This window comes from Acanthaster planci, linkage group LG20, assembly GCF_054643075.1.
Source record: "Acanthaster planci isolate LZ-2023a linkage group LG20, COTS_SCS, whole genome shotgun sequence".
NCBI classification, from domain to species: domain Eukaryota; kingdom Metazoa; phylum Echinodermata; class Asteroidea; order Valvatida; family Acanthasteridae; genus Acanthaster; species Acanthaster planci.
This window is the reverse complement of record NC_141796.1, coordinates 10,124,515-10,137,249: the sequence shown is the minus strand read 5'-3', so window position 1 is coordinate 10,137,249 and position 12,735 is coordinate 10,124,515. Positions and strand designations below refer to the sequence as shown.

The following is a 12,735-nucleotide window of genomic DNA, read 5'->3' as shown; positions in this document are numbered from 1 at the left end:
TCTCCAAAACTTTTAGCTATAGATCAGAATGGCGAGTAATATTACATGAACTCAACAACTGGAAACCTACAGATTTGTCACATCATAATTTTTTTTTATTTTTGAACTACAAAACATTATTGGAAACAGCCTCCAAGTCTGACTTCATGAATGGATTTGCTGAAATGCCAGGGCTTTTGAACAAGCAGGGTTTCTGCAATCACAGACTGCAACTTGAGCCACCTGTTTGTATGTTGGGGTGCAGACTTGGCTAAACACAAACACCCTGGTGATTGGACCTGTCACAGCTCACAATGCAAGAGTTTGTAAATGAATTTGTCGGCCGGGCATTGTTGCCACCGAATGTCGGCAGATTATGTGACCAGGAGAGTTGAACCCGGGGAATTAATCACGGCAAACAGGAGAGCACAAAAGAATGGTTGACAGCCGAGCCATGAAAATTTTCTTTTAAGCTTTTGCTCGCAACTTCCTTGCAAATCTACATGTACACTGTAGATTTGTTTGATTTAGAACTAAAGCATCTTACTGTAATGATACATGTACTTGCTGAATCTGTACTGATTTCAGGGAAGGATTTGGATTTTTATGGACTTTTGTGACTCCAGTTCATTAGACCAAGAAAACCTGAATTATTTGCTGATATCAAAAAACGTATGTGTGATGTGTTAGAGTGTGAGAGGGAAGCCAAAACAGACAGCCATGTCTTAAACCTGGGCTACGTCTACAATAGCCATGTCTGAATTACTTGGCTGCGGCTTGCACTGCCCATAGGGTCGTGTGTAATTTCAAACTGTAGCCAAATAATTTCGGCAAGGCCTACGTGTTTGCCCTTGGATCCAGGCTGCAACTTCCTGATGTCACTGTAGCCATTCTGGCTCAGTGAGTTGATATGCTGCCCCATGATAACATCAGACCATATGAAAGTTAAGGCAACGGAGGAGATACCAATTTCTTCATTTGGTTCAAATGCTAAAGTCTACATGGGAGAGAAATGGCTGAATTGTTTTTTCCTTCTGCCCAACTAACACCTGGCAAACACAGACTGTAGACTGTTTCGCAAACCGACATGCCTAAAGGTATCCTGCTGCAGTCAGACTGCCAATCCTCACTTTCAACCTGTTACAAGTGACGCGAATAAAGCTCAAACTTCATCTGCACATCAGCTGTTTGGAGCAAGTGTTCAAGGGAAGGATGTGCAACTGGGCGGGATTTACATGAAGTACATGCAGTAACTCAAATGGAAGATTCTGACAGCTATCCCAGCATGCACTGCCCTGGGGGCAGGCTAGGTGCGCTTATAGTTTCTGGCAAGTACCACAACAGCCTGAATTATTTCAACCTTCAACAAGTCCTGACAGGGGGGCAGGTTCCCCCCCCCAACAGGATGCCAGCCTGAACATTTTTGCCATCAATCAAAACTGTTACTTGATTTGATGCTTCAAATGCCCAGCTGTTTCATCATTTGTCTGGCAGGTACGAGTGGCTATCCCATCATGCTTTGCCTGAGGGTAACCACTCCCACTTTGAGTCAGTCAGTTTGGCCTCAGAGCCAGCAATTCTTCACTTGTCATAACTTTAATGAGGGTAGTTTCCAACTTACCACAACTACCAAGATGGCACTGATCTCAATATCGATTCCTTATAATACTTTGGCTCCAGGGCAGGTCCCTGCATATCCCATAATCCTTTGCCCTAGGACACGCCCCCATCTGGCTATCTAGTGATCAGCTTCTAAAGTCCACCAACAATTAACAAATCTGTCAACAAAGGTTGAAACTAAAAGTCTTTTCTATTATAACAGTTATGGCCAAAATAACTCAAGCACCTTTTCCCAGGGGCTGCAGGTGGCCAAAAAGTCTTTTTCCGGTAATTCATTGGGGAACAGGTGGAGACTGGGGTGGGTGGAATGGTTCACACTAACAGGCCAACAGGCCTGTCTGTCAACAAGCCACTACCCCAATCAAGATCAATCGGAAATATCCAAAATTCTTTTCCCAATTTCGAAGGACTAATGTTTGGGTAAGGATTAAGGCAAGGTCAACGTTTGAGATTGCTGAACGTTGAACCTCAAACTCAGACGACAATCCGCCGAGAGGGGTTTGGACATTTTATGACCTCGCTGGGTCAAGTTGAATATCCATTATGCTCCAATCCAACCTTTACTTGGACATACATGTACAATAAGACAGTTGACACTGAGGTGGTTGATTCCATGATTACATGTATCTAAGATCTACCCTGCTGATTTCTTGCAAGGGAAGTGAAACTCTCACTTCAGTAATGTCAATAAATATGCGGAACGGGAGGATGACCAGGGTTCAACAAGTTTCAATAACTCCCAAAAGTCCTGAATCCTCAAATTTCAATATGATTTTAGACACGCCATAGGCGGTTAAGGCAATATCGGTGAAACAAAAGTTCCAAAACTGCCTGTTTTTTTCAGAATTCGCATATTGTCCTGAGAACTTCCAGGACCGTCCTGTACCGGTAACTTTATTCTCAAAAAATCTGACCCATATCGAAAAGCAGTATTATCAAGTCGGCACAAATCATTGCCTCAAAACTGAATTTCCATCACCACAGAATGTTAACTCTGTAATTAAACATGCTCTTGCATCAAATGTAGAAATTCAGGAGTGTCCCTTTAACAACAGCACACAAAACTACAGTACAGTAACTTCAAAAATGACTGACAAGTTGGAGATTAAAGGTGACCACCTACTTGTACAGTCATTTGCAAAAGTTTAGGACCACCCATAGAAAATGCATTAACACGAATGAAAACCAAACTTAAACCAATCAATCATGGCAACTTATGTTTATTTTCAGCGTGTAACCTTGGTTGAACATTTTTGATTTAAATCATATTACATGAATCAATCTAATATTCAGTGTACCCTCCCTTATTTCTGATTGCTTAGACTGGCTTTTTTACCCATGCTGCCTTGCAGGCAAAATGTCATACAAGACCTGCCTTTGCCAAAAATTTCATTCCAATGGGTATATAGCACTACACTGATGTTATGCACCACTGTAAAATCATGTTAAGTAATCATTCAGTGAGACAGTGTAATGCAGAGACAGTGTAATGCAGGCCCAGTGACAGAAATACCAATAAAATTCAAGGTGGTCTTAAACTTTTGCAAATGACTGTGAGTCTCATTACACCCCTGGGTGCACCCTTTGAATTTCCTTCGGCCCTTTTACTGCTTCCAACGACTTCATAAAATTTCATGTTCGGCTGAGCAGACCAGACAGGTCTGGAGCCAACTTTTGTTGAAGAGTTGTGAAGTGAATGATGAGAAGGAGTTAAGGAGATGCAAAGGGGATTAGGCTGACCATGATGGGCCCACAGTACACTCAACTGTTAACAGTTAGCTTTTGACAGTCAGGCCAGCAAGAAACAACTTACTCACTGTACAGGTACAGGTAATTGGGTTCTCTGTCACATGGGGCATGAAATGCTCTGGTGATAATTTCTCAGGTCGTTGCTCTTTCATGTTGCCAAAAAAGGTCTGTGTTGGTGCGTATAACCTTTTGCAGAAGGAGAGTACATGGTACACATACAGTCCATCTACATCGACTGGTAATGTTAACAGGTAACAGGTGGAAGTTGAAAAGTGAAAGAAACTTTTTTAAAAATCCACCTTTTAATTTGAAATCAGCCCACCATTTACACTGCACAACATGCGACATTCAAGCAGTGTAATAGGAAAACCGTACTGAAAAAAATTAATGTTTTAAAAACATGACGTTGAAAAGGTAAAAAGAGGGGCAATAAGCCATTTGTGGTAAAATTTGAATAAAATCTGGTACACCTTTCTTTAAATAAACGTGAACATAACAACTTGAATTCTCCATACTCAAACCACTGTTGCTATATCTCGTGATTCGGGGCAAGCTTTTGCTTTGTTACACAAGAGATGCCTTGCAATAATATACTATTCTCAATGGATAAGGAGGGCATAAAGGAACCAGTCCATTCCAGAGATGGTAGTCGCTATGCGAAAGCGTGCTCCGAATTACGAGGTATAGCAACAGTGTCTTTAGTCTGGGGAATTCAATTGTTATTTTTATGTGCAGTCAGATAACTCAGTGCACCAGATTTTATTCAATTTAACTTGCAAATGGCCTATTAAAGTTTGCTTCCTGGTCTTTCTGAAGGATTCCTAAATGTGAATTTCACAACAGGTGTGGCCACAGATCCACAAGCATAATGGAATTTAGGTTAGACTTGTTTCATTGAGTCACTTTGAGCAGCACAAGAAGGCAGCCGTTCAAACAGCATTAAGTGTAACCCACCGGTGTGATCAGTTGCACCTTGGAGTCAATCGGAGATGGATCTAATTAGCCCTATTCAAGAGAAAGTTTCAAGCCTGTTTTTTCCAATTCTGGCAAAAACGAATTCCCAGATATCAATGTGTAAAGAATATCGACTTCACAGTTAAATGCATCCCCACTGACAGCAACCCAAAGTGCCCATCAAGGGTTCATGCTGATACACAAACAATGCAGGACAGACATGGAGGCCAACAGTCCAGAGAGATTGGAGGATTAGTACTTGAGGGGAGAATAGATCACCCGACTTAAGTCAAGCTGATTACCGACAATCCTGTACTAATGAGGCACACATTGATACCCAAGTACAATGGGAGATTCACCAATTACCCCCCTCTGCAGCTAAAAGGGGCGGGCAGTTTGTCCCAACCATGAGGTAAAACAGATCTCCCTCGGCAAACAATACTAGTAACCCAAGAGGGAGGTTTACTATTAAGAGCATTACTTTTCAAGCAGATTAAAGACAGTTTCAATGACAGGTACTGGTACACATACATGTACAATGGTACAGTACATGTACACTGTACACTCTTCTCAGCAAAGCCTCCTGGGAAATGTGGCTAAGATGGTGTCATGTCAACAAATATAATGGGCGAAATTCAGTGAGACTACATGTATATGGCACAAAATTTTGCTAAGCAGAATATTCATCCAAGGCAAAAGAATTATGGCATGTACAGTGTAAGGTGACTTCTTTTTGCTAATGAGCTTAGCAGGTACCGGTACATGTACTGGTACAGTACCATAGTACCGGTAATTACTGAAACTGCTGAAGCATTGAAACATGTCTTCTCATATAGTCAAGGGAATTACCGTAAGTACATTGAACTCTACTGTTTGAGATTCCACTAGCTACATGTACCAGTACATCACTAGTACATGTACATGTAGCTTCACAGGCTGAATGTACATGTATCGTTTGCTCTATACATGTACATGCACATGTTCAGTGTACATCTGCAGTTTTTTAGAACTTCAGCAACTAAGGAACATCTTTTCTGCCACATTACAGACTTTGAGTTCTTGAATTTTATTGTTTTTATCTTTTTTTTAATTTTCTGTTGGGGGAAGGGAAAAAGGGAGGGTTGAATTTGCCAGCCTCATGTACATGTATACATGCACAGGTGCATGTACATGTATACATGCACAGGTGCATGTACATGTATACATGCACAGGTGCATGTACATGTATACATGTACAGGTGCATGTACATGTATACATGCACAGGTGCATGTACATGTATACATGCACAGGTGCATGTACATGTATACATGCACAGGTGCATGTACATGTATACATGTACAGGTGCATGTACATGTATACATGTACAGGTGCATGTACATGTATACATGCACAGGTGCATGTACATGTATACATGCACAGGTGCATGTACATGTATACATGCACAGGTGCATGTACATGTATACATGCACAGGTGCATGTACATGTATACATGTACAGGTGCATGTACATGTATACATGAACAGGTGTATGTACATGTATACATGTACAGGTGCATGTACATGTATACATGCACAGGTGCATGTACATGTATACATGCACAGGTGCATGTACATGTATACATGCACAGGTGCATGTACATGTATACATGTACAGGTGCATGTACATGTATACATGTACAGGTGCATGTACATGTATACATGTACAGGTGCATGTACATGTATACATGCACAGGTGCATGTACATCACTACATGTACCTCTTTTCAACAAAAGGTTTTATCTGCACTGTGAAGTCCTGTCTGAACTTTGCCTCGGCTGGGTGGTCGATAACCATAAAAATGAGGTGACTTCAGGTGATTGCCTGACCCAGTTTGGGATATCTAGGCGCCTCTGGTCCTTTATGGACTTTTATAAACTATTTCTATGTCTTAATCACCGTGCACAAAGGATATTTGAAGTCTGTAATTATCTCAAGAGAAGGTTGGAGCTCTAGTTGTTGGAACTTCGGAAAGTGTGTCTCCGACTTCAAGTGCCCTCCAACATTTGTTGCGTGGAAAGGGCGGGGAGGGATGCAAGCCAACTTGAACACAAAGTACTTCGAATACACAGTGCCCTCTTTTCTTCAACAAAAGGTTATTATCTGGACAGCTGGCTTTGTATCTGCTTTACAAACATGTACCCATTTTGCACGTGGTATCTCGACCGGGCTACATATAAAACACTAAATTGGAGGTACATGGGTTCTTGCCCGACCCAATTCAGGGGAGCAGGTGCCTTCAAGTACTTGACAGTCTACAAATTTAACCACACTGCTCAATAAAATGCAATACCACTTTGATTCTAATAACTTTGCCCCAGGGGGAAGAAAAGCCTCTCAATGCACTGGCTTCATTTCAATTCGTGTGAAGAATCCGACTGAGTTAACAACGAATCTAAGCACCATCCACGCCAGAGATTCAACAAAGTCCTTCAAAACGATGGCTTCAACATGAATAAAATCCTCATCATGTAGAGGTGCATAGTTCGGCTTCCTTGTCAGTCATTGAAATTCAGTTAAATGCTGCTGTTTGGCACTCAGTCCTTTCCAAGTGAGTCTCCAACATTATAAAATTGGCTGAAAAGACTTCCATTCATTGCCCTGTGTTAAATCCCACTTAATTAGTATCAATCCCGGCTAATTGGACTGAAGAGGATGATAATGATTAGATAGCAAGCCGGAAGGACAGAGGCTTCGGTGACCTCTTCAGGCTGTGCTGCACAACAGGACAGCTATTCTCAGAAGCAGCAGGGTGCGATGGGGGGGGGAGCAATATGCAGCAGCAAGATGGGGGCTATTGCAAAGACTGGAAACTGGCACACTTAGGGTGCTTGGACAGGCAAATCGATCAGTTGGTAACAGGAAAGTTCCAAGGGTCCCTGGATCCGCACCACTTCACGCTGTGAAGGTATCCCAATTAGATCTCTCACAAGAAATGGGTGACGGTAATGAGGCTCACTTGTGACTGTGTGGTTTCAAAGTTGCGAGGCTGGCTCAAAATTTGCTCTCTGCACAGAATACTCACAGGGGTACTGGATCAAGAGGAGGCATGAACGGTACCTTCCCAAACCTTTTTTCCCGTGAGTCAGGTCTGTTACATATGCACCTGTGCACAAAGTATTTTCAGCCTCAGTGCAAACCTACATATGAGGTATGGCTCTGTTAAACTGATCTACATGTACCCGGTATATGAAACAAAATGAATGACATGTACATGTACTTAATACGAACAGTGAAGGACGTGGAATATGGAGAACTCACGTTACTATGATGGTTCCAAGGGAGGTTACAGATGAGAGGATGGGGAGCCATGCTAGACCACAAGGCATTGTGGGATATCTTCAGGTAGCAGGTTGAACGAAGATGTTCGGCTTTCTGTGCCTGCAAAAAAATAAATAACACAAAGGATTATCCTTCTGTTCTTTATGCAAGTATCTCGACTTATAAAAGGGTAACTACCGGTAGATGTGCAAGGCAATGAGTTCTTTTCCTCCTGTAGGGTACGTACACATGGCTTCAGGCAGATTTGTAGGGATTTATCTGCTTCAAATGTGAACAGAAAAAGTAATTAACAGCGAGCATACACAGTACATGTACATTATCTTCCCAGCAAGGGCTCATTCTCTAATCCATCCATATTCTTCATTGTTAAAGGTGTGCATTCCTTCTTGCAAGAATCTCCTCCAAAGACAAACATGCCTCAGTCTGGGGGAGCATTTAACCTTCATATACCATAGGGTTCTTTCCCTCTCTGTCCAAAAAAAAACACACACAGACAAAACAGCCCTTCCATCCCCCAGTAAATGTTGGGACTAGGGCATTAGTCTTCAATCCCTATGATAACAAACTCCAGAAGGAAGGAAGCTCTTCATTTTCCATTGGGCAATCAAAAGTCCCAAGGCCAGACTGTAGCGCCAATTTGTGGCTATTCAGAAGGACCTGCAGAATTCACTGACCAACAGTACACTACTGACGCCCCAAGCTGATGTCACAGACCCATTTCCCGAGAGGCAGCTTCTTCAGTGGCAGAACCCCCCTCCCTCCCCCCCGACAAGTCTATGCCCCTCCCCTTCCCATTTACACCTTTGAAATGTTATGCACAAGTACGTACACTCCACAGTTCATTTGCTGTTGGTGCCTCTTTGAAAACAAAAATGTGTGCACCCCTGGGTACCCCTTCGGAAATTTTGCTCAGTCATGCCAATTTCTACAGCTCACCCTGTACCTCTGCATGTACATGTAAATACTCAATCAAATCACAAAATTTGAGACAACATAAGTTTTCGCTTTACACTGTACGTTAAATTTCATGACCTGCAATGCTTACAATACAGAATAAAACCGGCAATTAACAGCTTGCTATACAATTTCTAAAGAACGATCTGCTCCCTTTACAAAAAGTCCATCGATTGAACAGGTGAATTGATCACTAACTACATGTTTCATTCTTCCATTTGAATTTCCAATTGTCAATTGGTGTGAAGAAATTTCAGTCGACTTCCATCTTCATAAGCCTAATCCTCAGCAGTTCTTCACAAATTACAGAAAAAACATACATATACCTGTACAAAGATTTGATACCTTATGTTAAACAGGGGTGAGATTGACCAATGATAAAACAGCTGAAAAAAGGCATAAAGAAGCTGAAATGTGAAAATCTCCTATACTTTTGTACACAGCCAGTGATCAAAAAAAGCTGAAATCAGAACAAAAAAAGCTGAAATCAGCTAAAAAGCCGAGAAATCTCACCCCCGGTGAAATAAGAATACCTTATGTAATTATAAGATGTTTATTCTGAATCATAGTATACAGAAATATTAGGGTGAAAAAATTTCCTAATGGCCAGAATGTTTACTCTCTCCCCTGCAAGTTGAATAATCACTCATGACTTATTCATGACTTCATATACATGTACATGTACCGGGTACCATGCATTTCCAATACCAATGCAAAAGTATGTACTGGTACCGGTAACGTGCATACTCATGAATTATTCATGTTATTCACTTTAACTTTTCACCAATCCCAGTACAGGTACCAGTATGCACACTTACATGTATGATTATTCATGAGTATTCCTAAAACAACTTTTGCGCCAAGCTTGCATGCGAAGAGAATGAACCACTAAACCCCAAACAGAGTTAGTATATCCAAGGCAGGAAGGCAAACAGCAATCAGTTGACAAGCGGTTGCCCCTGCCTCCCACCCCTCTATCTCCATTTCCTGCACAATCAGGAAGTCAACAAACCAGATTGTGACTAAACATTGACGGTCAAGCTCGGACAATGGTCACCACACCAACGGCGGTCGGATGTGGCCAGCAGAACAAGCGTCCAGATGCATTTTTGTGGGGGTGAACTGGTGCCAGGCAGGGAGGCCAAATGTAAGCCAAACCAAAACATTTACACAAGCGTTTGAAGGATCCAAAGGTATCAATAAGAAGCAGTGAAGTTGAATACAGTGTGATTAACCGGTGCTTTACAATTACATGTACATGTATGATGTGTGAGGATCACATACACAAGTACCCTTGCGTTATAAACGTGTATAATGTTATGGCTTGGATAGAGTACAGGTGCATCTTATGATAAGTGACCTGCGTTCCAGCTGGCTGTTCAGCAGCTATGGCTTAAGTTCCTACACTGACACATGCAGTAAACATCCGTAGCCATTGACCAGAAAAACGTCTTTCCAACACCAACTGTATGTATCTGAAGGGTGCGACGTTTACACATTTAAATGAAAAAAAATTCTAAATCTGTTTACAAATTTTCCAACCACCCCTTTAAGAGGTTTGATATATTGATTGACGAAATCTGGCATTCATTTTTTATGTAAACGATGCCTGTAAAAGGTAATCTGATTTTCAGAACACTTTACTGCTCGGTCAGATCAAAGGAATACCATGAATTCATCACCGGAACTTGGTGTTGACTATTTACATTGTATACACTTTGTTGTATAATAAAGTTTCCAATGACACCATGTTAAGAGTGGACCGTTTGGTATGGGAAAGTTTTCTGAATGTTTTTCAAATTTAACATATATTCCCACCTTCACTGTATGTACATACTGGTACCAGACCATTGTAACTAGCATTCATTTCTCTGGTGAACGTGCACACCGACAAACCGACAAATTCCATCCGGCAAGCCGACAGCCCAGCACCCACACACCAACCGAAAAAACCCAAACTGATAAAATATTGACCAATCCTGACGGGGAACCTTACAAATATTTGCCAGCGATTTCACAAAGCCCTTTGGTTGCCTTGTCCACCACTCTTGCTTTTGTCTAGTCAGGGAGCTTATTTTCCTCAATTTTGTTTGTTCATCAAGCCCCTAGGATGTTTGTATGTACACTGGCTGGGTTTACATTTGTAATTTACTTAAGATTAAATAAAGGTTGTTTCCCTTGACAAGAGACTGCTGTTTTGTCAGTATATATGGAGAGGTTTTTTTTTTTAAACCTTTGTGACAGTGAGGCTGAAGTCGAAGGGTTGACTTTAATGGATGAGTGGATACCTTGATGGTTTAGAAAGGAACAAAGTGGCCCCAGCAGTCACAATGTGGAGCAGACAAGCAAATCTTTTATCACGATGCACAATACATGTCTGCATGTGCGTAAATACAGATTTGTACAATCGTTTGTACAAAATATGAAAAGTTGATGGGAATTCAAGGAAAAAAACTAAAAAAAAAAAAAAAGAAAAGTAAAAAAGTCTTGGCAAAACCAATACATGTAATTAGCCAAGAACCAGTTACATGTACACATGATCACACAGAACATGACCTTTCAACTGGAAACCGGTTTTTGCCAAGTACCAGTAAATATTTTCTGTGGCTCAGAAAACTTAGCAACCAGCCAGTTTGGTATTTCAGAAAGGCAAGGTCATTCCAGAACAAACCCGTCTGGGTAATTCCAGAAACTAGGGGTCCAAAAGTGTGACCTTTTCAGGTCCCTGTTACATCTGATCTTGGTTACATGTATTTGCCATGGAAATATCACCGGAAATTGATTTCAAACTATTACTATTTGTTTGGCAGGCAATTTGCATTAATTCATCACTCTGAACTTACAAACTCATATGTCAAATGTGACAGGGACACCAAAAAAAACCCCAAGTTTCTTAAATTATCCATGTGTGCTGAAACAGTAGGGCCAGCTTGCTCTATGGTAGGGCAGACCTCACGCATACATACACTGTACATGTACTGCTGTTCCTGAATGGCTTTGGACAGAGGACACACTTCATTTTGGACTGTGCTGTTGGAATATACAAACAGGCTCATATGTGAAATTGACCCAAAGGGTTATTTTTGCCAGTCCCACAATTTTTTATCCTGGATCCGCCAAGCGAGTCGCTGGCTACCACAAACACCCAGAGATCCATTTCCCCTCAGACATCTTCAGACCTTGCAAACTTAGACAGCCATCTCTGCTATAACTGCCCTGCAACTAGGCCATCCTGTGCACCTACACCGTACATGTACATGTAGCCTTCACAGCCAAGAAACCTGATAGACGTTTAATCAAGAGAGAAGGACCTCAAGCCTGTTTTCTTTCCTGATACGACTGCCTAATCTCCAGGAGCTGATTCAGGGGAGGGACTCTGGAGGCTAGAGGGCCCCTCGAGTCAAGGGGAGAGCTTGCTTCCTCCTGCCCTTGTCACTTGGCAGGGCCTACCGTACTCTGTCTTACAACGTCAGGCTCGAGATCAAGCCTGCGATACAGGCTGTAATTCAAAATGATTCAACACCAACCAACCGGCCGATCATGACAGCAAGAAAAGGTCACGTCTGTCTCTAACTCTATGCAACGATAAAGCATGTACATAAAGCATGTACAGTACATGTACAGTGTACTTTGCCAAGTCATTGCCATTTTTTCCCCTCTGGGAAGCCTACAATGATGGCATGATTACAATGTGTGCATCATCATTAAAACTGACCCAATGTTACCCACAGAAAAACGGCACATGGTTGACATGTACTTTTCGAAAATGAGCGTCTTCCGTTTTTGCAGACTTAGTTTCTCAAGTCAGGCACAAGAAATAATGATCTCAAGTGTTTTCATGTGAAGAAAGTGTCACAAATATCGGTGTTAATGTTACATGTACCTCAACTCAGTACTTCACTAAAGTAACAAATGGCCGAAGAACAAGACAGAAATGTTTGAGGCAAACAAGTCAATATTTCAATGCATCGTTGATTGGTTACATTATTTTGGGAAGAAGTGTATCTCATCTGGTGTCCAACCTCCAAAACTTCATTTAAATACTCTCAGGAAAGCGTAACTGGTGAAGTGTACCGACTCAAGTACCAGTAAAACTTTGCATAGGAAAGTTACGGTACATGTAGTTTACCCAGTATGTACCAAAAGATAAATTACGACCCG

General features: G+C 41.6%; 1 protein-coding gene across 5 annotated transcripts in view; it reads right to left on the bottom strand.

Annotated features, from left to right (window-relative positions):
- LOC110975061 (DNA damage-regulated autophagy modulator protein 1-like) overlaps positions 1-12,735 on the bottom strand; it is a 57,187-nt gene that overhangs the window by 32,823 nt on the left and 11,629 nt on the right. For all 5 annotated transcript variants that reach the window (XM_022227166.2, XM_022227165.2, XM_022227167.2 and 2 more), the window contains one exon: positions 7,600-7,719. In XM_022227166.2, the coding sequence (XP_022082858.1) occupies positions 7,600-7,667 (68 nt within the window). In that variant the 5' untranslated portion in view covers positions 7,668-7,719. The remainder of the gene's footprint in view (positions 1-7,599; positions 7,720-12,735) is intronic.